This window comes from Perca fluviatilis, chromosome 6 (genome assembly GCF_010015445.1).
Source record: "Perca fluviatilis chromosome 6, GENO_Pfluv_1.0, whole genome shotgun sequence".
Taxonomy (NCBI): Eukaryota; Metazoa; Chordata; class Actinopteri; order Perciformes; family Percidae; genus Perca; species Perca fluviatilis.
In genome coordinates, this window is record NC_053117.1 from 15,667,539 (window position 1) to 15,695,086 (window position 27,548).

A 27,548-nucleotide genomic window follows, 5' to 3' on the forward strand; every position below is an offset into this window, starting at 1 on the left:
CCATTAATTGTTTGTAGACTACATGATCCATCTTATTAGAATACGTTGTCAACTTTTAAATGAATCACCAACTATTTGGATTATCAATGAATTGGTTTGAGTAATTTATAACAAAATTAAATTCTCTGATTCCAGCTTCTTAAAGCTACATTGTGTAAAAATCTAGCGGTAAAATTGTATATGACAACCAACTGAATATTACTTTCTAGCCCCGAAAGGCGGAGGTATGTTCCTCTTTGGCTAATGTATTTTAAAGATGGAGGCACAACCTGGCGGCCGTCATTCCAGCGAGTCGCTCGTATGTATTCTGAATGATTCTGAATGGCCGATTCTACGCGTACGAGAATACTTTGATTAGTTGGTGGAAGTAATTACACATGAATGAGCACGTTTGTGAAAGAACAAAGGGTTTTTTGCTAAGAATCAACTCAAAAAATTACACAATGTAGGTTTAATGTGAATATTTTCTTGTTCCTTCACTCGTCTATGACAGTAAACTGAATATCTTTTAAGTCCTGGACAAACAAGACATTTGAGGACGTCATCTTGGGCTTTGAAGAACACCGACCGACATTTTTCACTTTTTTCTGACGTTTTATAGACCAAACTTGACAGATCAATCGACAATGGAAATAATCGTTAGTAGTTTTTTTTAGTTTAGTTTAGTTTATTTGTTTATTTGAGCAGTTATCATTCTGCTCAAAGGGAGTGGGCAGAAGCAAAAGAGCTTATAAGAGCCCCCCCCCCCCCATAGTTAGTAGTTAGCTGCAGCCCTAACATGAATTTTGTCTTTGTCTATATATTCATTGCTATTTAACCTCATTTTCTTGCCGCCTCTCTCTCTAGGACTTTCCGTCACTCTCGTTGTTACATTGTTCAATAAAGCGGATATGTAATCAGTTGTCCAGAGGATTGGCAAAGATAAAACCAGGTCTCTTACTGGCTAAACATCTGCAGATGTGTGAGACAGCAGCTGGTAGCGGGCTTCTGGTTGTGCCTTTTTTTTGATATAGTTCTATCCCAGCGGATTAGTCAGCCTACGGTAAGCATCTCTGCACAATCATCTGCGAGTGAGTGACAGACAGGGGAAGGAGAGAGAGGGGAGAGAGAGAGAAATCTGCGTTGTGATGCTGAGTGACTGCCTGTGTGGTATGCAAGAACCTCCCAGCTGTTTGCCCTTTGCTGTGTGTGTGTGTGTGTGTGTGTGTGTGTGTGTGTGTGTGTGTGTGTGTGTGTGTGTGTGTGTGTGTGTGTGTGTGTGTGTGAGCAAGGTAAGGAGCAAGCTCTCTCACATATAGGGGAGTAATCCAGCAGCAGCAGCAGCAGCAGTAGAACAGTGTAGCGTGTTCGGTGTCTGGATGTTAGCGCTGCCTCTCTCAGCTTTGGGACGAAGCCTTACTGTAGGTATACACACATACACACACACACACACAGATGCACACGTACATGTGTACACAATGCTGTTTTGTCTGCCTACCTGCTGTTTTTCCTTGTAGGCTATTTATTTCTGTATGCTGATATTTCTTGCTTCTTATACATCTTGGTGTATTGATTGTCAAGGCAAGCAGTGACGGTACTGGAGTGTTCTTTTCTTTTAAGTATTTCAGTCCAGAGGATTTGAGAACGTTGAGTGAGGTGATGAAGGGATTAAAATTTGCAGCTCATCAGCAAAATGTTTCCATCACTTGAGCATGTTGACACATTTGCATGCAGAACAGATTTTCATACAGTATTTCCATACACCTGAGCACCTGCTTTGTGTACGTGACGATTTAGACTTAGTGTTGTCAGTAGAAGACACTGGCCACTTTACCTGCGAGCAGGTGTTAGAGTGTTTTTATTTGTGAGTGTGGCGGGGGATGGTGGGGTAGAGGTGCAGTGGATGTGTCGTTTCCAGTTTCCAACAGTGTGGAAACTTGAGCTGGCTGCTAGTATGACATGACATGGGACTGTAAGTCAGACTCCAGGAAGAGAGAGGGAAAACACGAGAGAGAGAGAGAGTCGAGGAGATGAACAGAACAGGGATGTAAAACTTAAGTGTGAGGAAGAGAGATAGAACAGAGAAAGGACTCAGGATTTAGAAATGTACGGATTAATGCAGTTGAAGATATCTTCCTGCTTGTGCTTCCATCTTGACCAGATGATGAATAAAAAAGGATAGATTGCTAAATTTGTAGCAGAGCATTCCAATGGGCGAGACTAGAAGGCTTATGTGCCCCGCACCACACCAGCGACTCATGTGCCCCCTCCACACCCCTCTGCCTGGCTCTCCAGCTGCAGTCTTGTTCCCTTAATTCCTGTTTCTAGGGCTGGGTGCTGAACGTGTTCAGAATAAGATCAAAAAAGCTACGGGGACAGGAAAGAAAAAGATGGATGAGGAAAATGATAAGAGGTGAGAGGTGGAAAGTAAGATTTAGGCAAGGTAGACGAGAAGTCCTAGAAATAGAGGATTAGAGAAAAGAAGACTACAAGCAGGTGAAAATAGAGGGGAAAGCCTGAGGAGTGTGAAGAGGAATGATATGATGAGTGACTCTCTCTCCACTGATGTTCCTCTCATCAGACAAAAGCTGGATACGTTGCAGGGTTGCTTCAGGCACCCTTGAATGTTTGAGTACAATTATCATCAATTTTCAAGATCCATTCATGGCAAGAAAGCATTTAAGAAAACCCAGTTGTTTTTACATCACTCCTCAACATTTCTGTCTAAAAATAATAAAATATTTTCACTTCCTTCCAAGAAAAAGCTGTAAAGTGGCAACTTGTGTCTAAATTCCTGAACAGTACAGTGCATGCATAATGTACACTATGAAGTTCTCCTGGGAGAGACTAAAATGTTTTTAGAAATAATTGCAGCATCTGCAAATAGTCTTATGCAGAATGTTGTGTTTCTGAGATGTGACTGAGTCATTCATTTTGTCATGTGAATTGTATGTACTGCATTACAAAATACTGTGCATACTTTGTCTTCAGTGCGTAAATGAGGTTATAAAAGCCAGTAACGGAAGATGTCTGTAAATAGATGAAGCAGATAACTTTGGGAAGGAACTCATTACGTAGGCTACATGGCTGGGATGGGCTCATCTTAATATACATTCAAGTTTTTGTATCCGCATCATCCCCACAGTGTGTAAAATGTATTGGAGTCTTTCATTCATTTATTTAATAATAAAGAAAAACTCAGACTGGTAAACAAACTATGTTTACAACCAACCAGTTTAGGCTGCTAGATTACAACATTCATCCACCACTTATGCTATTTTGGCTTCCAAATGGAGTTTCCCCATTTTAAAAGAACTTCCAAACTGTGACTGATTACATGTCAACGTGCCCAGCAGAGTTCATCCACAGCCAGCATTTGCAGCATTTGGCTGGTGTAAATAGAGGCATGTAAAATTTCTGGTATCTACAAGAATACACTTTTCATATAGTGGCAAAAAAAAACTTGCATTTCTTAAGATGAAGCTTGCTCATTCCAATGAACTGCGTGTGTGCGTGTGTGTGTTAGTATTCACTCAGTTTCTCTATCTTACCCCCTTTTAAAATCGCTGTTTCTTTTTAGCACTTGGTACATTGCTTCAGATCCATCACCTGCTCATTGCAGTGATAACATTTACTCCTACAATTATTCTAACCTCTCAGTCTTAGCAGTTTTTGCACAGGCAATGGTATGCAAGGTACAGTACACACTCTTGTTATTCTGCCAGTTGATTTGTTTGCCAATGTGGAGGTGGTACCACAGCCTTTGATCAGCACCAAGCTCACGGTGTGTAGGGATGGCACTACCTGGCACAGAGACAAGCTGCTTTATGTAGTGAAAAATCAAGATTTATTGGATTCGAAATTCAATTTGCAGGAATCTAGTAGAACTGTATTGCATGATACTTTGTCTCAAAGAAATGGATTTAGTTCTTTAGTTCATCAATTCTGTAAATCTTTGGTGGATAAATAGATGCCCGGAGTAATTCCAGCCCATCTGGTCAGTGTTCATAACCTTTTACAGAGCAGACGGTGCTTTAAGCACTATTCATTGTCCTAAATACTGCAGCGCCACTGATTCTGTTGTACATTGGACAAGCTTGCTATTTTTTCATAACATGTAAAGCTTTCACGGCATTTCAGATTAATAGCAGGAGCTGATGCAGATGAATAAAAAAATCAAATGATCGAAATAAATACTGTATTTATGCAATGCGCAGAGTACTATCTGAAAAGATGCTGCTCTCTGACCAGATCTATACTCCAGCATCACGACTCACACAGCGAGGGAACGGCTGCTGCCCTCGCCCCTGCAGTGCTACTGATGAGAGGCCATGCTTTGTCACCCATAGTCAATATAATGCTGTGGATATATATAAAGGGGGTCCAACATGGGAACTCCACATTCTCGAAAAAAAAATTACTGTGTGATTTAATTTCTTCCTGGTACGCAGTCAGTCAGTGGCTTATTCTTTTTATAACAACCTGATGTATAGTTCAGCTTCATCATGAAAAGTGTCTAGTCATATTGGTTTATCTATAGTTGGTTTTACATGAGGGGACCATAATACAAAAAGGAGTAGTTTTTATGAGCATGAATTACTCACTTTACTCACATTAATAACCTAATCACATTGCTACTTTTAGTATGCACTTATGCACATTTCAGGCATCTTTTCCATAAATCAAACCTGTGCTGAGTGGTTTTGATTTATGACACAGATTTTTGAGACACTTTTAAGCTTTATTAAAGAGAGATCCAATCCAATTACTGAAAGATAGCATTCAACATTTTGAGATTATAGTTAATAATGCATTAGCAGGGATGTTTATCATAAGACAGTTAATCATTTTAAAATTTCAAAATCTTTTGATTCCCGGGAAGCCCAAATATATATTTGCACAGTGTTGTTGGCGGGTGGGAGATGGTGATTCTTTAAAAAGAGCACATCAGCAATGTTTTTAGGCTGGTTCTGTTCTGCTGTGAAGATGCTGAGCTAGCAAATGGAGGCCTGGATCAACATGTTCCTGACGGTTGGTCTCGTCTGTGTTCAGAGCTCCACTGTGCTCTGTTTGCGAGGCGTGTCAGCATGATCTCAGACTGGCATTGACTCGCTTCTGGTCGGTTGACAGGTTGGGTTGGCAGCATGGCGACCAGCTTGTCTGTCTGCGATGTCAGCAACACTTGACGCTCCCTGCTCAGTTTGTCGCTGCCTGAAATTCAGTGGTGACAAACACATGGACAAAACCTGCTAATGCTCTGCAGTCTGCCAATATGTTTGTTGTGTGAGAGATGATTCCTGATTTTTGATCTCGGTGAGTTTGTCTGTGTCTGCATACCAAAATGTTTTCTCGTCTGTCGTATCTACCTGTCATCATTTTCCCTCCTCACTACTCTTTCCTGTGTCTATCTTTCATGCTGACATAACCACTCTTTCTAGTTGTCTGCATACATCTTTTCAACGGTCAGCTGTTTTCCATTCATCAATGTACACCTCAAATTTCTATTTTAAGCTGCCATTCTTCCTTTATCTCTCTCGAACACTCTATACCTTTACTGGCCCACTCTGTTCCCCCTGGTCTTGTTTTACCTCCTCCTCTCCATCTTTTTTTCTCAGTGGAAGATCTTTCCTCTTCATTATTTATGGAGAACGACTGTGTTGTGTAGCTGTCAGATGCAGCAGATAAGAGTGCTGTTTCTCTAGCATTAACCTGCACTGGGTTGCAGGCAAATTCATGTCTTGTATGTTTTTAAAAGCAAACGTGTCTTTTTAAACGTGCCTGTGAATGCAATTTGTCACAACTCTTGCCATGCGTTACTTCTCAGTAGAATGGTTGCAAAGGAAAGTAGAATACACCTGTATCAGGATGTGGTAATAACTAGAGATGGGCATTTTAGGTCATTTCCATAGTCGAGTACTCACATTTTATAGTCACAAGACTCGGTTCTGCCTTTTCTGATGCTTTCAGTACTCTGCTAAAATACAACAATTTGCTCTTTGGATAAAAAAAAAACAAAGTTCATTATTTCCAACATTATTTTCTTGAACAAATTGAACTAAACGCAAAAGGCACTGTTGAAAAAAAGTCAACTGACATTTTGAAATAAATCGTGTTTTCCCCTAATGAGTTTTATGGAGTTCATGATTCATTGACGTCATGTTACGTCCTCATTTGACGTGACTAATTTTAAGCTTTTTACGTTTTTACTAACCCCCTAACTATTTGTGTTGCCTAAACTTGACTAGTTCTGTTTCGCCATGTTTACTACGTGTTTAAAACTAGGCCTATTACGTTAAATAGAAAGGTCACATGATTATGGTGACATGATTAAACCGCCCCGTGTGTAGTACTAGGAGTCTTTGGAAATGGACCTACAATGTTGTTTAAGTATGAGGATGTGTTGCACACACATATTGTAGACACACACACGCACTGCCCTGACATCTGGTGTGACTAGAAGGGAGGGTCTTGACAGCTGGCAGGAAGGATGGAAAGTGGGTTACTATGCTGGCTATGGAGGTCAGAGAAATAGATTAGAGTCACACACATAGAGGGCAGCTGGGGTAACATTTAGAGAGATCCTGATGAGTAGGATGATGGTGATGTCTCGGCTGTTAGAAAGAGCAGAGCGTAAGGGCGCTGCTCCTTTGTCGTGAGTCTGGTGACTTATGGTTGGTCCAGAGAAAAGGACTGCACTGAGATGATTTTTCCACTTCCTGCTGTTTCATCTCTCATTCTCAGTCTGTTGATCTGTATTTCTCTCTTAGCCTATTTATTTATTCCACTGTCCCTCCCATTCTTTCTGCTCTGTTCTGACTTTTTTGATGGAAGACTTTCAAGTATAACCACCACTATGTCCCCTAATTCCCCATAGCATCGCTGCAATGTAAAGATAAGATGTTGCATAATGGTATACACACCATTGCATACACTGTCAGGACACTCAAGCCTTAAGTTCACTGGGTGGATCATTTTAATGAATCGTGATTGTACAGAGATTGTGTTTCCCTCTCCTTGTTTAAGCTCCTACTTGCATGTAATAACTGCAAATGTCACACAAAATAGCGTGATAGTAAATTGTATTTCAGATCATTATCACACTAATAGGGACTATATTGTACCTACAGGTACCTACATCTTCAGAACTATGCTTAATTTAGTGTTTAGTTGTGTAGACATACATAATTACAGTTCCAGCATTTTGTCTTAAGGCAATAAGAAAGTGTCTTGTTTGTCCACCATCAGTAAGCTCAGCATAGCCCTCGGGGTTAGGGAAGTCTGGGAATATCCTAATTTGCTTTGACAGGAATGGATGCAGCTCTCCTGCTGCTCTGAACTGGATGTCAACGGAGAAAAGCTCAGAGACTTCTGTCCTCAGTCGATCCTCTGTCTCCCTGTCTTTGTCCCCAAATACTCATGTATGTGCAGCCAGGCTGACTACACCGTATACGCATTTAAATCCACACCTGCTTCTGACCACAGATGAATGGGAGACTAACGAGTGTTGTTCTTCTTATCTAGATGGGTCACTGCAGGATACCTTTAATAATCGCAGACAGGTGAGGAAGCCTTGTCTTTGATAGTCTATATCGACAAGGTTTTATTTCCGGGATTGTTCAGGTGCCGCCGGAAATTCCGTCGGATGTCCCGAATTTCCGGCTGGATGTCCGTCACCTTCCGCTTTCTTTGTGTTGGCACTCTAAACTCCGGTCGATTTATGAGGACTATGGTTAACTGCTCCTCAGATCTCTGCAGGGTAAATCCAGACAGCTAGCTAGAATATCTGTCCAATCAGAGTTTTCTGTTGCACGACTGAAACAACTTTTGAATGTAACAAATGCCAATAAACCAGAGCACGTTTTTCTCCTATCCACAAACGTTCTGTGGACTAGCCAGACCCTCCTTTGCAGCGCTGTGGGATAGGTCTGGCAATGCGTGACTATGTCTTTGATGATCATGATCACCATGAAAATTGATGGTGATTGATGTGTTGATTTAGGATTCACCACTGTCCGTCTTTGTTAAAAAGAAATGCATTTTCATTTTGTACTCACTGTTTATGCACTCAAAGCTATCTACAGTAGTTACTATTCTTTCCTCATCAGTCACTGTGCTCGACATAATGGGGCTCACGTCTGCCAGATTAATGCCAGTTCTGGTGGGAAAAAAAAGAGATCAATGTTTGGTAGTTTAATGACAATTACAGCAACAGCAGAGAGCAGAAGCCAGCAGGCAAGTGTTATTTACATAAACTTCTGGTGTACTTACAAACTTTCCAATCCATCGTTTTATGAGTGCATAACCTATATATACTAGTGTAGACCTTTGGTATCATTTAAGAGATACAAACGTGGGTCCATTAGCCCCGCGCTAAGCTATTCAGCGGCTAACGCTACTCTACGCTAACTCGCCCAATGTTAGACCCAGGTGAAAAAAGCTTCTGGGGGGGTGTTTGGCTCGAGGTCATGGTGCAAAGGACCCTAGGGTGAATTACTCCGAACCATCACTTTAAATAACGTAACCATTTCACGTACTGCCATGAGACTGGGTTGCATGCACGCAGCTCGCAACTTCATGAGGGAGGGGCTGGAGGCAGCTCCTCTGTGTGCGCTGTAAAAAAATAAAAAATACACCTTTGTATATACTGTATATACTATATTTTAACTTATTAACTGTCTAGTAAAGTTCAAAGACAGTGTTTAAAAAGTGCAATCCACATGTTTTCATATGTTTATTACAGTAAATAATAATTCAATAATCTAAATACTACTAAGTGTGGTAAAGCCACATATTTGTTTTTATATTTCTGCAATCTGCACTTCAGTTTGTGTGATTTGTTTCTGACTTTCATATGAATGTTTACACCAGGCTTGGTCAGTGCTCAATATACTACTGTGACTGAAGTAGTTAAATAAAAGATGTCATTCATATAAATTCACGCATCACCTAATTTCATCATCACATACAGGCCTGGCCTCCAGGAAAGAACAGTTTGTTTAATCTATCTAATCTTGTGTTGTTCATACTATACAATGATTTATTGCTTGTCTTTGTTGAATAATATAGACGACAAAGAGCTTAAAAAATAATCACATATTAAATCGCAATATCGCAATATTTTTGAAAAAAATCACAATTAGATTATTTTCAAAAATCGTTCAGCCCTACTTTATTGCTTTCCAGCTCTGTGACTCTTCCTCATTGAGTTTCTCTTTTGTAATCATGAACATTTGATATACTGCCAAATATCACCACCTGGGCTGTTACTCTCTACTTTTAGCATCAGGATAATGGGATAGGAGTGGAAGAGTGTACCTGCTGACATCTGCATCTGTCTCAAGGAAAGCAGTGACATTCGGAGGTCTATGCGAGTGTAATAGTAAACAAAGATTTCTGCAGTGCATGCAAAAGACTACATTTAGTTGTTTTTTCCATTGGCAGATTTAATATGCAGTATTTGTAAGTATATGTAAAGTCTGGCAGATATTTTAAGGGGTAATATAGATGGTCACTGTTGACTCATGTACTTAATGAGGTTTTTTTTATTCAGTGATTCAGCTGATATTAGCAGGCCATTATTATACCTGCTGCATCAAGAGACTCATCACCCCAGTCTGAGACCAGCTTTATCTAAGATGAGAAAGTGAAGAAGCTTGCTCTTTGTACAGTGCACTGCTAGACTGTTATTAGGAAAAGAACACTCCAAAGATACCTCATTATCTAGCCGAGTGGCTGTTGGCTGTCTACCTGCCTGAGCTCTGTGTTCTGTCACATTACACATTACCAGGCTGCACATACTGAGGAGAGGAGATGCTCAATAATGGCCCTGAGATAGTGGTAATGGCGCTGCTTATTTGGCTGGGAAAGTTTAATGGAAAACATTTTTCATTGCTTTGTGACTGCCACTGTGTGATGAAAGAGAAATATGTGCATATCTGTCTCATCAGTTTGCCGAAAAAATATAATGTAGTGCCAGTATTTTCTTTTATAATGTAATATTGATATTGAGTTCCAGACATGGCAGTGGGAAAATGCTTTGGTTTTGAGATACGGTCACATGGAGAGAGAGAGAGAGAGAGAGAGAGAGAGAGAGAGAGAGAGAGAGAGAGAGAGAGAGAGAGAGAGAGAGAGAGAGAGAATTGTTGATGATAAGAGGCAGCGGAGAATAATGAGTCATTGATGAAGTGATGACTTTGTTGAGTTGCTGACAAACTTCTTTACCATCTGTGACCAAGATGACCAGACCAATTTAGGTCAGACTTTTTAAAGTGGTCGATGACCAATATAATCATTTATTTATAATCACCAGTTTCAGTGATTTTCTTTTAATGTAATTAAATTCTCTAGCAGATAATTCTTTCAGCTTTTTTAGTTGCATTAATTTAATTTAAGGGTTATATGAATATTTCTATGCACTACAAAGTCAATGTTACCACAGATTATGTCCCCCAGTGATGCTTGTAGTCATTGTAATTATTATTATTATTATTATTATTATTATTATTATTATTATTATTATTATTATTATTATTAATGACATTCTGTCTTTGCTGGTTTTGCTGATGGGGGAACTATTTTCAAAATACACAAGAAAGAAAGGCTAAAATAACTAAAAATGGCTGTACCTGTTACTTCCCTTCAGTGGAAATGTTCAGAGTGTCTGGAGGGTCTTGAGGGAGAAGAATGCTGTAACATACAGCTGGAAACAACCCCTGCCTGAATCTCTTCGTCTCCACTATTCGCCTCCTCCATATTTCCTATAAATAGATTGAGTACATGAAAGATACATTTCTAGCAATTCAATAGGCCTCACTGACAGACCTCAAGAGCCTTATGTGTCTGTGTTCACAAGTGTCTATGCACTGCATGTGTGTTCATGCATTCATGTGCATGTTCATGTTTTAGATAGCGGATATGTCAGAGGCTAAGGGTTGAAATGACAAAGCACCACACCTAAGGGAGAAGTTTGGGTCAATATTGGGCTAGGGTTTATTACAAATTGAAAGATTATTTTATTTATTTATTTTTTTATCAGTGTAATGGCATTAAAACCAATGGTTCTTGCCTAGCTATCTCCTGTTTTTTGTGCCTGCGTGTTTTTATGTGTGTATGCAAAATGTGTCTTTTGTGTGGGTGTTGCATATGTGTATGGTGCTGTGATTGCATGCTTTTATCTTTCAAACCTAGAAATATATGTCTGATGGATGACTGCATATCCTGTGCAGGCAAAGCTTGTTAAGAGAAATAATGGGATCCCTGTATTGGCCTGTTCAATTTCCCAACTGGGTTATGCTCAGCCTACCTTCATGTTACACTAGCTCACATTATGCACTATTTTTGTGTTCATCACTGAAAACAAGGGGATATGTTTGATCTCTATCTGTGAAGTTGATTTTATTTTTGTTGTTGCGTAGCAACACTCATCCAGTGTTTTATGTTTTTGCCTGCACAAGGCCAAGTTCCTTACCCTCTAGGAAACAAACTCTCAAAGAGAAAACGAGATACAAACTCTTCAGTAGTATGTGCAAATTGTTCAAACCTCCACGGATCAGGGGGCATCTCCTCTACAGTATGAAATGGAATTCAATTTCCTTCTTGTTTGATTATTAATATATAGTGCTCAACATGGGAGCATTTATTAGAGCATACTTAAGTTTCCAAACGTGTTCATCAAGCCATTAAAGAAGACATTAATTACAAGTCAGGGGCCAGAGTCATGGAAATACACCTTGATTTAAACACATGACCCAGAGGGACAAAACTGCATCATCCTGCCAGCGTGGCTTAGCAGCATGATCTTCTATGGTGGTTAGCACGACCATCCATGTCGGTGTCAACGAACACAACCATTACAGTTCATCTGTCAACAGCCACGTTCCTTGAAAAAGATACCAGGCCGTTCACCACTGCTGTAAGATTATTGGCTGCCGATGTGCAATGAACCACAAATAAATAGACTAGCTTAATACCTGAGTATTAAGCTAGTGTAATACCTGATTCTTAATACCTGATGACTCATTCACAACACTGCTACTGCAATCGATACTGTTTATTTATTCAGACCGGTTTGAAATGAAATAGATTTATTTCCCCAGGTTACATTCAGCGTAGCACATACAGAGAATTGATTTGTTGTAAAACGTTAGAACAAATAAAGTAGGATACCTGTTTCTGTTTTGTTATGCTCACTTCAGAAGTCACCCAGAACCACCTTTGTGTTCGTGTGCATGTTTGATATTTGCTCATTTGAATGATAATTTTTTTAGCGCTGCATGGAATCACCTAAATTGTTGAATCGATTAAATTACCCAGCTCCCATTATACGATCAATTTTAGTTATATTAAAGAGCTACACTTACTTCGAGAGCCTCATTATGTGGTTTGATCAATGGAGAGCAGGTTCCCAGCTAGGGCGGGGAAATGAGATTTCAGATCATTACTGAACTGCTCAGGTTATGGCTTTAAGGATCTTGGTTTTCAGCAAATAGCATACTATTGAATTGTATGAATTTGTTCACCGTAGTTCCCACACTAGAAATTGACGTCACTTTTCAACTGGCTAAAATGGAAAAATGAATTAACCACGTATCATGCAAATAAGCCTTAATTTATTAATTATCCTAGCCTGGATGCCAGCCGAACTTAGCCCCGCCCACAACATTTGAGGTCGGGAAGTTCGGTCTGGAATTGATCCGTTGTGGAGCAACTATGCTCGAACCAGAGGTGTTTGGATCAATCAAATTGTCAGGGCGGGCTTTATATGATGATGGACAGATGATCAACCGTAACGTTATCAACCATGTCACCAAAGAGGGCTTGGGTTGAATTCAGAGAATTGAGATGTGTAGATTCCGCCATTGTGTCTGTTATAGAGGATATATTAAAATCCTCAACTGGCCCGTCTCAGCTCGACTCAAACCAGCTGATGGTGTCGCTGCGACTCAGCTGTTCAAGTCCAATCACAGCCCAACGGAGCAGTATCAGACTCATATTCTGACTAGAATCTGAGTATGACGACGTCAGGCTATAATTTTCCATACAAAGACTCACAAATCAATCCTTTAATCAATACTTTTTCTACCAAAGTGTGTGAAAGAGTGTGTGTGTGTGTGTATATATATATATATATATATATATATATATATATATATATATATAAACTTTCTTAAAAGATACTTAGTGGCCTCTTGCCCTGCCTGTCGAGATGTGCGTGGGTTGATCTGGTCCAGCCTTCGGGGCCGTACCTGACTCTCAAAAGCAAACTAACCATCACTCTCCATTTTAGGACATTGAAGTTTTCCTCCAAAGTTTTTTTGACCTACAGCAAGGCATTAGTTAACTGTAAATAAAAACAACTATAAATATGATTCTTGGACAGAAAAGCGGATTCTAAGAGAGGGAAGATAAATAAATGTTTTATGTTAGGAAGCAGGAAATGGCTTCTCTCTACTAAAAGACGGAGAACCATCATAATGTCCTTGTTAATGAGAAAGAAGGAACAGATATTGTTATGCAGGATCGGAGGTGCAGAGCCTGGAAATTACCTGCCATTGCTGTGAGAAACGAGTCTGGCTCAACACAGTGCCCACGGCTAAATACAGGCTTCCTCCTCCATAAAGACACCGCTGTCATTACATGTAATCCAGGATAAGAAAGGTACGACGCTGGTTGATACACCCCAAAAGTGAGTTTTTCTAAGCAGTTCTTTTACTTACCTGCTCTTTAAATGTCAAACGTGAACTTTCAGAAAAATCTCCCAGTAGGCCGTTTCAGTTCTTTCAAGCAGCAGCCAAGCTTAAACTGCAGGAATTCTGCTGAAAGACTTAAACACTGGCACAGCGCAGTCATATAGTACAACTTTCACAACGATGTCACCATCAAGCAATCATTCATAAAAATAACCAGATAATTTAGTTTAGTCTGTCGTTTTAATAGATTACACACAATATTATCACCGTTTATCACTACTAGGGATTCCTTAACCTTTTACAACTGGCTTTCTTCACCCAGAGCCTGAGGAGCAACTTTGGCAGGGAGTGTAAAGTTAGGGCTCATGTGTGGGTTGTGAGTACATCCTAGTGCCTGTCCACACTTGTATTGGAGCTGAAGAGAGATGGAGCATTTTGAGCTGCCAGGGCAACCAACAACCAACTTATTCTTTTGACGTTTGCCACGTTGCCACACGGAACTTTCTACGAGTTTGATGCTGTAGCTTAACACTGGAGATTAGGGTGCAAGATGTTGACCTAAAAGGCCAACATGAATGTTCCCCTTCTTTAGAACAGAAAGTGGTGGTAAAAAGGTCACACATTCAGTTTCAGCTTGCTGCACAAATGTGTCAGTAAAAATGTACCAGGCCTGTAAAATTAATGTGCTTTTAGTTTTCTGTTAGAACCAATTTCATTTTTTACTACTAAAGCTGTCCCTCTGATCAAGCTGTGGCATTGTGCGGGTGGATCTGTGTGAATTCTGTTGTACAATGTGACTTTAATTAAAGTTCAGGCGAGTCGATAGAAGCGTGGCTGTTTGACTTAGTAGTTTTTATGGCTTCATAACATGTCCCTGAGCTGAACTGATGCTATTGCAGTATATCCAGATAATCTACTCTCTCTTGTGCCCTTCCTCTTGGACTGTAAGCAGCAGATGGTACTGTATGCATTGTCTGTGTGCCGGAGTCTGTTGGTGTGGAATGTCCTATTGAATATCTATTCTCATCTTTGCAGAAGTGTGATACGTCTTTTACTAGTGAAGGTTTAGCTTTCCTCTATACACACACACACACACACACACACACACACACACACACACACACACACACACACACACACACACACACACACACACACACACACAATCACATAGACATGCAAAGCGAGATTATGGAAGGATGCAACGTTTTCATCAATATTTGCAATACAATGTCTCCATTTATCCCATTAAGTAGTTCCATTAACTTTTCTAGTTGATGGAAATGGAAATTGGCATTGATTGCTATTGTAATGGATTCAGTTGGGATTCAGTCAGAAGCATTTTCTTTGAAACGCTGAATGCTTGTGTGAAAATACACAGAGCATGTTCCAGTAGGGCTGGGCGATATGGAGAAAATCAGATATCACGATATTCTTGACCAAATACCTCTATCGATACTGCGGCGATAATCTAGGGTTGACCATTGGTGCTTTAACAAAATATCTTCACACTTAGATTTTAGATAAATAATCATCAGTCATGTGGACATAATGTCTAAGTGAGGAAAAGGCAAATAATAGAACAGCTAGAACAGTCTGGTAAGTTCAGAAAAGTAAATCACTTTACTGTAATGCAGCCTTTAAAACCAGGAAAAGACAACACTTATGTCATATTACGATATCCAAAATCTAAGACGATATCTAGTCTCATATAACGATATCGATATAGTATCGATATTGCCCAGCCCTACGTTCCAGTGTAGTTCTCCAGGGATTATTTAATGTCAGTTTAAAGTGCTCTGATAAATGAATCTCACTGGATCAGTTCCACATGCAGCTGTGATGGAACTCCTTTCTTTACTGTATTTATGTTGTGCTGCTGGATGTTATTTATTCACACAGACCTTTCTTAGGCTATATGTCTTTTAGTTTATGTTTAAATGATCTTAATCAAACACAGTTTATATGAAAATTGTTTGTTAACAAAATGTATTAAACTGTCTGTGATTAGAAACCTTAAATAAAATCTTGCATTTTTGTTACAGCTGAATATACATTGCGATGAAGTGTAGGCCAAATAATCACAGGCATACACCCAGTCTGTTGATATGTAGGTGTCCCTCTGCCAGAATGTTTATTGCCCTCTGGGACTAAAGAGAGACTGGAAATTAGGTTGTTGTAGCAGTTGTTTAGTTCTCTGTTAGCTTCAAGAAACACAGAGCACGTGCAGTGGGATGGACCTTGGCTGCCCTTTATTTCCTTCCTCTCTTCTCCTCTTCTCCTTTTCTGTCAGTGTGAACGTGTGTGTAGTACTGTGTCTCTGTAGTGTGTGCGACTCCCTTCATTGAGGCCTCATTGTGCAGAGGTGAGGGCTGAGGTGATGGTCATTGAACAAAATGACTGTGTGGGTGTGTGGGTGTGTTTAAACTTTTAACTTATTTTTACTTCACATCTATAACTTCCACTTTTAAATTGCCTTGTGAATTAGAACTGTGACCGAACAATAGACATTTCATTCAAAGTAGGGTTACCAATGTATAACAGTTGTCAAGTTTTTAACAAGATGCTACTATATATTTGCTATTGTGGTTTGTTGTAAAGCCCAACACTTTTGTCTTTAGTGGATTTAACACTTTTTAGAAACTATCCTAATCTTTGACATAGTAAATGGAAGAAATAAGCTCAATCAAGATCAACACCAACCTTATCCATTAGTTAAGATTTGTAACACAAAGCAGTCCTAGTCTTAAACTGCTTGTTTCATTCTTTCTGTACTTGTTTTTTTTTTTTTTACATGGCAGCCTGTTTGTCTATTTTATCTGGTTGTTTGTTTTAGCAAAGACTTCATAGATCCTATCATGTGTACTGTCGCTCACTCAAAGAGCTTGCACTATCTGCAAATCCATTTCAAATCCTGTGCTCCTATGTTTATGTGCATCTGTGTGTATGTGCTTTAACTTGTGTGTCTGTTAGTGGTACTGTACGGCATACACACAATAAATACTGACATTCTAAGAAAAGCGTAGTACTGAAGATTTCATGTACAACAGAAGAAAAAACACGTGCACTGGCATTTTCTGTGGGCACAGTGTGTCCGTGGATTTCCATCTTTTTCTTAATCGCTGTGTGTTATGATGTGACCCGACTCGACGTTGTGTTGATCTGTGTGTCTCTGTGTCACTGTCTGTTAGTCACATCCATAGATAAAAGGGCTTAATGTTACATGGTCAGACCGACGCAACTGTTGTCCTATCCTATTGGTTGTATCCACACAGTTCAATTACAGTGACGTACGTGCACTGTTGACCCCAGGTTTAGTCTATCCAAAGACGCAGCTTGAACTCTCTCTGTCTCTGAATGTACTGTTCTCCAGATATTTGTTGGGCTGCTGCACCTGTTACCCAACAGATTGCATTTTATTATATTTGTTTTATTTCAATTTTTCCTTTTCCCCAAAAGATCAACTCTTTTTTTCCCCCCCCTTTCCCTCTGTTTTTGCCTGTTTGACAGCAGGTGCTGTGAAGCTAAAATTGTTTTGGGTTGACTTTTCTGTGGAGAGTTGGGAGCGCCAAGCTTTACACAGCACAATATTACTCACCCAGCTGCTGAGCTTTAAATATCTGCTGTATGTAGTCTGTTCTACCCTCTACGCATAAACATATTGATATCCATACTCAACGGTATGATGAATTATTAAGTAATGATTGATCTTAATGTGGAGACAGCTGTATTTATTTTAAGGCCATCTTAAAAGTATAATTTAATAGTACTGTGGTTTTTGGATTGCCTGGATCTGTTTAGTGAAATGCCTGATATTATACAAATATCTCCTTTAATATCTGCTACAAATGCTACTCGTTTGTAGTAGTTTGTGTCTCAGGTGGCATATTTACCAGTCTCCATTTCCTCTATGTATAGAAATGATAGTTAAGCATGACATTCATTATAGATTATTATTTCAGTCATTTCTGAGGGCAGCCCAAGATAATCGCTATAATACAGTGGGGCTACATGGACTGCAGTGTAATTATACTGACTATTATTAACCTGTAGCCTGAGTGCAGGGCTGTCCCCAAAGAATGGAAGAACAGTGCTGCAGCACAATAACATCATCATGCTACTTTCAAAAATAGGGTGTTGAATGCATATTGCTGTGATGATTCTGTAAGCGTGCAATATAACAACTGTGTTTGTAGTATAGTGTAGTATACATTGATAACATCAGCACACACAGAAATAGCTGTTTGAAGATAGCACTGCTCTTATGCTCCTCTCTAGTGGGAGTTGCTCTTATGCTAGCCTTGGTAGTCTGTTAGTAGCCTCCCAGTGGGCCCACTAGCATTTTACTGCTTTTTTATAGTTATTTTTAGCCTCATCTTCGAGTACGATAGCTGGGTAGACATGACAGGAGTTGTCTAATGGCGGCGGGGCGGGGGAGAGAGAGAAATGAGGGTCAGAGAATAAGATGAGCAAGAGATGGAGAAAGAAAGTAAGCTGTAGTGGATCTCAGAGCATAGCCTGGTTCATCATGTGGCTTGCTAATGGGCCTCTAGCTCCGAGGGGAACCACCAGCCAGTAGGGGCTTCCTGTCAAAGTGGAGTACAGAACTGACCTCAGGGCCACAGCGTGACATGTAAAGCCACAGAGATGACCCCTTCCAAGAGCCTAACACTCAGAAGCTTCCCAAGGAGGTTGCATGCTTGCTGAGTGTCAGACTATCCAACACACATTATGTAATGTATTGACTTTCCAAAGCATGAGAAATGTAACTGTTTACCTTTTCAGTCTCCTCTTACCTTCTGGGCTTTTTTGATCTAGTCAATGTGATTTATTCAGAGCGTAGTGATGCTCCTGCACAAGCCTTCTTACATTTTGGACACAAACAATCAAACAATCCCAAGACGCCCTGAGCTGAAGTTTAACATTCATTGTCTGTAAATATTGATGGTTCTTCTGACTCAGACCAAAAGTAATCTGCCTTTTAATGTCGAAATAACCATTTTAAGCAGTCAGTCTTCAAAGATGTATAAAGATTTTGAACGTTTTGAAATGGCAGCCATGTAATATTTAAATATACAAGTCCAATGTCTCATATGTTCTTGCTGTTTGAGCATAATTAAACATTGTTGGGTCAACTCGTGCTAGTCTAGTTTGTGTTAATTTCTTCTTTTTTCTATAAGTCTTCTTCTCTTCTTTCCTCAAACAGAGGTATCTTGTTTTTTTTCACACTCTTATTTTTCCTCTCTTAGAAATTGGAAGGCTGGAGTAAGTTCGACTGTCCTGGTAAACCTGTATAACCTATGTAACTTCCTCTCTCTGCAGAGCATCAACATAGTGGGGCCCAGTAATGCAGAGCCCCCACCTCAACCTCCCAGTCCAGCCATGTACCAGCTGGATATCGTTCTAAAGAAAGGGAACAACCTGGCGATCCGAGATCGGACAGGTAGGACCTCTGTTTATTCTTACCGTTACCTCAACAGCATTGGGGTTTATGTAGGGAGACATGGTGGACAGCTTTATCAAGCATCTATTTAGCATCTAGTTAGCCTACCAAAGCTACCCTATCCTGGTCTCTGTCTACCTCTCTCAATTGCCTTCTCACTGGCAGAGGCAGTCCACCATCCAGGATGTTACTATCTTCAAAAAACTTGAACAAGCTCTTTGTTATTGTATCCTCTGTTTGTCAGCTATCGATAGGTGTGCCCTCTTATTTTGCTATACGCTATTTTTTGTCAATGTGATATTTCTTTTGGCACTATTTTCTTTTCACCTCTATTTTCTTTTTTCTCACATTTTGCTCCCTTTCTTTACTCTCTGCCCATGTAGGGTTTTTATTAAATCACACACATTTCGTCCTCACAGCTCACTCTATTTTCTATGTGTGAAGTGAGATGGAATTACTAGGAATGATGCAGCACATTTCCTGTGCATCTAAGCATGAAAAGAATTCATCTTTTCATCTTAGCTAGAACATTGTCACATGTGAAGCCAAGACGGTTGGTTGACTAGTATGGTCTCCTGGTGTGAATCATTTCCTCACTAGCCCAGCGTGATAGGCTTTTAGTTTACTTCTCCCATTGTGGGAAGAAATAGAATTGATCTACTCTTTACACCAGTATAAAAGATTCTCACATTAAACCGCTCGATGGTGTTTTAAGCCCCCAACGTCTCCTTCAAGGCACTTAACCCCAACCTTTACCCTGACCATAACCATTGCCTAATCCTAGTGCCTTCCAGGCACCGCTGCCTGGAAGGAGACGTTGGGGGCTTAAAACACAGATAAACCATTAAACCACTCTGCTAAATCAGTATTTTCCCTCTTCTCTGGAGTGATTGTGATTTTAAGTGCAGGGCACTGTGGAAGCAGCAAAAATAAGCAAGTCCAGAGATTTTCTTATTAACTCTAACAGACAGTGGTTTGGATAGTTACGGATGCAGGGGTCTCATTAGCGGTTTTGGCAGTCACCATGACAACAGATCGGAACAGGCTGCCCTGCTCCCTGCCGTACATTTTGGCTGACTACCTGTCCGCCTGGATAATGAGCAGTGAGGCGCAGAGCTCACCTGTTCTGTCCTGAGCCCATCAAGACAGCTCATTATAGAGAGAGGGAGAGCGAGACAGTCAAATGACAGAGACATTTACTGGATTGAATTTAATATAAGCAATAATGTGAGAACACATGTTGTTTTGTCACACAGTGTTCAGAGAGGGCTTCTTCTAAATGTGTATGTATTTAATTTAGTTCTGGTGCCTGTTGATTCAGACGTGAATTATTATAAATGATACAGATGGTTTCCAGTTTTGTCTGCAAAACATTGTGAGCAAACGTCTTTTTAAGAAATACCTCTGCATCACGGAATTACAGATATTCATATCATCCATCCAAGTAACTGAGATTAAACTAACACCTCAACATGCAGACAGGCATGCTCAATACTTCATTACAATATCTGCTAAACTAAGGTGGCATCAAACAAGTGGCTGCTTTTCAGTCAAAGCTGAGTTTTATGACCAAACATTAAGGGAGACTTGACTGTACTTGACTTTACAAGAAGCAAGAACAGAAGCACACAGGTAGTCTGACACCTCTGCTCTGATCCATGCATCACAGTGATGTATGCACCCAGAGACAAGGTTGACACAAAACAGGGAGGGGGTCTCCATGACCAGGGGCATACTGTAAGGTTCCACATTAGCACGTTGTCTTCTGTCATGTCATGTCAACATTCGGTGAAGATCCAAGTCATAAAAGGACCCTTTTTGTGCCTGAGCGAGGGGGAAAAAAAGGCAATGTATCAACCAAAGTTGAAATGGAACAGCCCTCACTGTTGCTTTCCTCAGTTTGAGAAAATGAAAGCATGGACCCCTGTAAAAGTAATTCCAAATAATGGGCATTTTAAGACAGAGTGGAGAATCAGTAATGGCAGCGAAACACAATCCAGAAGCAGGCATTTCATGTTGAACCAAAAGCACCCTGGATCTGTTTTTGAACGCTCTACGAAGGCTCAGTGTTTTCCCTTCTCAGTCTTTTTGAGCCCCTTATTGCCACTTTGTATAACCATAAAGCACTAGCAAAAACAAGTTTTGATGTACATACAGTTTCTCACCTGCGAGCACCCTATGTTGTCCTATGATAGGATTATGCAGTAAAAACAAAAAAATATGATTTAATCAAACACCATTACATATTTATCTCATAAATTGTTTTAAACTTAAAGCACTCCAACTAATTGAACTATAAAATATAAGCCTCACTTTACTGGCCACAGAAAAGCCTCCACGCTAGTTGTCCAGAGCAGTCTTGCTCCTCATAAAGCATTTTGAGCTCTTGCACCCTCTTATGCTAATGCTTTTGTGCTGAGCATGCAGGTGCTGTCAGCTAAGAGTTAGTAAGTATTCAGTGCTAAGGGCAGAGGGTGGACATGATGGCACTGACATGACATACTGGAAGACCAATGTATCACTATACAAATATCTGTGTCAACAATGTAATGGTATCAGACTGTATTTCACTGTAGTGAGAACACAGATGACAGTTGTTAGACAGTTTTCACACTTTGCAGATTCACTTGCTGCTATATGAACAATATTCTTTGGCTTCCCTTATTTTCTTGGCAATTAAACATGTTTTCTTTGAACGTTTTTTAGTGCCCTGTTTACTGTTTAGGTTGTATATGCATCTATATTCAGGATAGCCATTGACCATATAGGTGCCTGTTTATTCTTGTGTGTCTTCATGTGATGCTCAGAGGTTGGTTTTTATGTTGTTGTTTTTTAGAGCGTTTAGGCGCAAATTACGTCATATGCCCCATTTGCGAGATCACTAAAGCAAAATTTGCAACTTGTCGAGAAAATGACAATAGCTAGTCCACTTTAAAGGTCAGAACACGTTAAGATAGTGAGCCTGTGCTGAAGTTGTTGCTAGCTCCGTGACTAACCCCCTTCACTTTAACCAGCAGGTAGCCAGCAAGACATGGAAACTTGGCTTGGGTCTTGAGGAGTTGTAGCTTCTGTTCACCGACAGATAAACTGTATACAGACTGCACAGCTATACCATTACTGTTAACTTCATACTTACCAACCAACACAACTCCTTTCTTTTTTCTTCTCTCTCTCCACTGCACTCGCTAACGTGTGGGTTGCCCCTGCCGCTGCGTGTGCAACATGCATTGTGTGTGTGTGTGTGGGTGTGACACACTTTTGTGTCACTCTGTATGCGAACCATCATGCGGAACATATGTGCAGAAGACAACAAGCGTTGGCTCGTCCAAATGCTCTCCGCTTTGTTTCTACCAAAAATGCTTAGGCGGTGTCGCCGAAGCTGTATAATGGCAGAGAAAACCCTGATCTAGCTGAGCCATCCCATTACACAGACCTCTAAGGGAGGATCTCTGTAATCCTCAGAAGACTGCTTAATATGAATGAGGAGATATCACTCACTCACATGTCTGGTGTAAAACAAACGTGCTATTTGGAAGATTTTTCAGTACAATCACAATCACTTTCTGGCATTGTTATCAGTCTCTCTTCAGCCTGCAAAAACCATTTCACAATTTGTCGCCAGGAGAGACAGCCAACACACAACAGCCAGCACTCGACATGGTTTAATATTATGACAAGATAACAAAAAAGCATTAGATATGGATGAATGAGGTAGATGGATATAATTCACAGTTGTTTGAGCAAGGTAGCACTTGTACAGAAGAAGTGTCTAACCTAATGATGTGGTTTCTCGTCTAATCCTGCCTCATTTACACCTGCCGCTGATGATACTGTATTGAATTTCAACTGCAGGAAGATGGACCTTAAGAGCTGTGATTACCACATGATGATAGCCAGCCCAGCAAATTCTACCTCTCAAAGAACCTTGCTTTGAATATTACTTTCACTTATCCTATAGGGGAAAGACCCTGTTGTGTCCCCACGGTCCTAACCCTGACTTAGAGCTACCAGTGGGACGTTTTGCAGCTTGGAAGGTGACCTCCGATAAAAACACACTTGCTGTCTCTACTCCTAGTTCCCTTTGGTTGAGATACAACTGTCTGTAGCCCAAGACAGGACAGCCTCTCTTCCCAAAACCGTTTGTGTGTGAGCAAGGATGTAGAGGATGCATATTACTGAACTGAATTTCTGTATTGTGTGTCTTGTGACTGAAGTGTTCACTTTTAGAGAAAACAGCATGTGAATTCAATGGCGTTTACCAACCAACCTCAACTTCTTGGATGTTGGGCTTTTCCACAGGCACATGAACACAGAGAAGATTTAATAGCTCTTAACACAAAAAATCTGATCATAGTGGATAGGGCTGGACGGTTAATCGAAAATGTATCGACATCTGAATTCGGAAGTTGTTATCGACGTATTTATCCCATGACGATAATTTTGATAATTTATTCCTGTTGATAGGCCTACTTTCTCCTTGAAAACATTGTGTAGTCACGTGACTTCGCCTGGTCAGCCGCATGGAAAGCATAATGGAGGATAACTCAAATACTGAGTCCGAGTCAACTGAGCAACTTGTGGCCCCCCAAAAAACGCAGTGTCCATTGTCTGGAAACATTTTGGCTCCATAAAAGTTGATTTAGAACAACGTGATTAATTATCGTTCATTTGTTGTTATTGAGGTAAAATGTGCATTCATTGTGATTTTGGTTTTAGGTCATATGGTGCAGCCCTAATAGTGGAATTTTTTGCTGAAGTCTGCTGATGTGTGTTAAAGGCCTCCCCAGGTGCTACTGTACTCCAAAATCAAGAAATGACTTTCCAGCAGAGGATAAATCACCAAGTTTTTTGTCCACTTTGATGGAGGGGGTAAAGCCCAAAAATTCACTGTGTTTACCAGGAATCTAATAGCTTTGACTTGGATTAAATTTACTATAGGACTTTGTTGTTGCTGTATTCAACTTCTATGACAGAAGTTCTGTCATAGAACCTTTTTTGATTCATTTGACTGTATAAACCTTAAGAGTTATAGATACTTACGATGTGACGTTTAATGAGCTTTATAATCATACGCAAATATCCAAAATCAGTCTTTGACACCAGAGACTGGTGATGATGGATTTGTCAGCGTTGAACATGACCCTTTGCGTCTGGATCGTTTGTGTCCGTGTTTTTTGTGTGTTGTGAACACGGGATGTGCAGTTGTGTTTTAACCATATCTATCTATCTATCTATCTATCTATCTATCTATCTATCTATCTATCTATCTATCTATCTATCTATCTATATATCTATCTATCTATCTATCTATCTATCTATCTATCTATCTCTTCAGAGTATCTGCTGTAGTAAAGTGTTTGATTGACCACTAGCTTTTCAAAGTCACCATATCATTTTTATTTTGTTTTATTATTTATGTTTCAAAATTCTTTTAAAGCTGATGCTTTGAATGTATCCCTGTGCTGCCTGACATCCTTCTCTCTCAGACTCTGAAACTGTGAGTGGACTCCTGATGCACATTAGCACCAGAACTATTCCTGCTGCTCTACTCTGGTTTGCATGGTATGAAGGATAATTATGGAAATGTTACAGGTGCAAGTTGTAATACACATAATCCACTGTACTCCATTTTAGGCATAGTTTACTTTTACTTGAATGCTGAATATCAAATTGTTGCTATTACAATCAGTGCGATATTTTGTCTTTATGTTCATCCGACTAAGGTCATTATTTGAAAACATATTAAAATGTAACCACCTTTTTCATTAACAGGCATTTGTACTACAAAAACCTGACATCATTCAAATGTACTCTATGTTGTGGGTGTATGCTATCATTAGTTCTTCATCACAAGCTGCCTCGCCTCATCTTCTTTCATCTGCTGGCTGGTATTTCTCATCATTTCCTCTCATGATGGAGGCTATTTGAATTCTCTCTCCTTGCAACTTTTCTTGTTTTTCTATTCTTTTTTTCAACCTGTATGTGGCCCACCTATTCATCCCCGGTTCTGTTGTTTAGCCACATGAAATGCACCATTTACAAATTTGTACAGCTTTCTAAATTATGGGGCACAGGATGGAGTTATCAGCATTTGTCATATCTGTAGCAAAATTAGCAGATGAATCAAACGGATGACCAACTAACAATAGGTGTATAAGTAGCTGTTTTATCCATTCAGACTTTAAGTCACATTTAGACACAATATTCCCACAACTGATGTGAAAGAAGCGCCCCACAATATATTTATGCACTTAATTTTACAATTCATATAATTTTATTAAATATTAATTCTAAATGTGATTTGTCTATAAACATTGGCTGCACTAGCAGTATGTGCAGCAATAGCATGATTCTCTAGAAACTACTGTAATTTCATCCCTCGGAGTCTTATTAATGAATTAATAATGTTGCGTGTGCTGGCACATTTTGTGTTCATATCAGATTTATCAGAAGCTTTAATGTCATTGCACAAAAATTAACCACTAAATTCTTAGCAGCAATTCACCCAGTAAACATAAGTCTAAATCTAAAAAGACAATAAATAAATAGTAAAACAATACAATCATAAATAGAAGAAATATACAAACTAAAAGTACTAGAGTTATTGCACATGGTCCGTACATGTGCGTTGAATGTTTGTGCATTCATATTTAAAGGACTTATGTTGTTATGTGTGGAGGTTTACACTGTGTTCTCAGTTCTCAAAGTACGGCTCAGACCAGTGAGTCTACAGCGAGCCTAAATTATCTCGCCTGCCGAACAACAGTTTCTTAAGATGTGAAAATGGTAAAAGAGGGAGAGCTTGGCACCACAGTCGGCATGTTGTCTCTTGTTTTATTTCAAGTCCCCTTCATTGCTTTCTCACCTCCCATGCTATTCTTCCACCTGCTGTGCAGTTGTCTGCTTTATTTTAGTTTCTGCTCATTCGGCTCAGCTGTATTAAGCAAGAGATCTCTCACACTTTGCATTTTATTTGCACATTTGAGAAAATAATTTGGGGTAAATGTAAGTGGACTCCTCAGCATAAAGCAGCAAGAGGCAGAGGCATGCATGTGTGTGATTGTGTGTAATTGTCATGAGGCACTCAATCCATCTGTCGGCATCCCTTGATGCAGTTTCTCGTCTTTGCAGCCTTTTACAGCCAATACATCATCTTGAGCAGATTGCATTCTGGGTAATGGGAAACCCCAGAGCCGCAGCCATCCGTCAGTCGTGACACTACACATAGGCCAGCAGCTCACACACGCATGTATATACACACTCACATTCACAACGACACACAGTGCCCACAATCTAAGCATGAGGCTGTTGGGGGTTTGCAGCTCCAGCTTGACTGGGGGTTTTATGGGCAGCTTTACTACATTCTCCTCTCCAGTTCTCAAATCTTATGTCAAGCATCAGTGAGCCTCCTTCATGGTGTGGTTGTTAATGGCAGGCTTTTGACAGGCAATGTGTTGGCCAACTCTGAATATGTCCTCCTGCACTCTATATCAGTGAAATGCCGAGAGGAAGGAAAAGTTCAGAATGACCATTTCATTTTAAGGTTAATACTGACGTAAATATGGTGCTACTTTTATTATCTTCTAGTGGAATATAGTTTCCTCTTTTAAGTGATAGTTGGGGGAGTAATTTGTCTTTCTTCATTCCCAGGTTGAGAGTTTTGTAGTTAAAAAATGTATGCAGTATTGGAACTTCTGCTTTTACAGCCAAGGGTTCATGCATGAAGACTAAGTGTATTGGATGTTCAATATTGCAAACGGACTATTACTATTTCCTATGTTAATGATATATTTTTGTGGAAGTGGTATTTTTTTCAGGAAAGGTGCCATATTCCGCTGCAGGAAACCCTGTTATTTAATATATTTGTTACTGGCAAAGTAAGCAAATAAAGTGTAAATAAATGTAGATGTCGTTTGACCAGCCACCAATCTCTGTTTAAACTGTATGATATATATATTTGAGTGGAGCTGTCATAGATGTGAAAAGTCATCTATCATAAACTGAACCGACAGGCACATAGTGTATATTCTCTTATTTTCTGTAGCAGTCGATTTCCCCTTTATAAAATCAACTCCGTTTTCTCATATTTGAAAACTGTACAACTGGGTTGTTTTGAGGACTGAAGTAGCACCGATTTTATACCGACATTATACATTTATGATGACTTTCTAATGCGATCAGCATGCAGTTTGTCATCCATATTCATTGTATTTTAATCTTTAATTACTCTAAATGTTATCAGTAAATCTCAGCTCCACAATGTTTTACTCCAGTTCAAATCATGTGCCATATTTCACCAATAACAAATTGCATTTTTTTCTAATGCTCAGATTAATTGAGTGTGCGCAGAGCTGCCCCATGCTATTTTTCACTCATGCATTTTAAAGCCTTTGAGATGTGTGTTGTGAGAAATATTCAGACTTTTTTTTTTGGACTGT

General features: G+C 39.8%; 1 protein-coding gene across 7 annotated transcripts in view; it reads left to right on the forward strand.

The window, feature by feature from the left end:
- Positions 1-27,548, forward strand: part of mctp1a (multiple C2 domains, transmembrane 1a) — a 138,719-nt gene that overhangs the window by 30,741 nt on the left and 80,430 nt on the right. For 6 of the 7 annotated variants that reach the window (XM_039802831.1, XM_039802834.1, XM_039802832.1 and 3 more), the window contains exon 2: positions 18,990-19,110. In XM_039802831.1, coding sequence (XP_039658765.1) covers positions 18,990-19,110 — 121 coding nt within the window. Of the gene's footprint in view, positions 1-1,257; positions 1,401-18,989; positions 19,111-27,548 lie in introns of those variants that run through there. The other variant, XM_039802837.1, reaches the window with a different exon arrangement.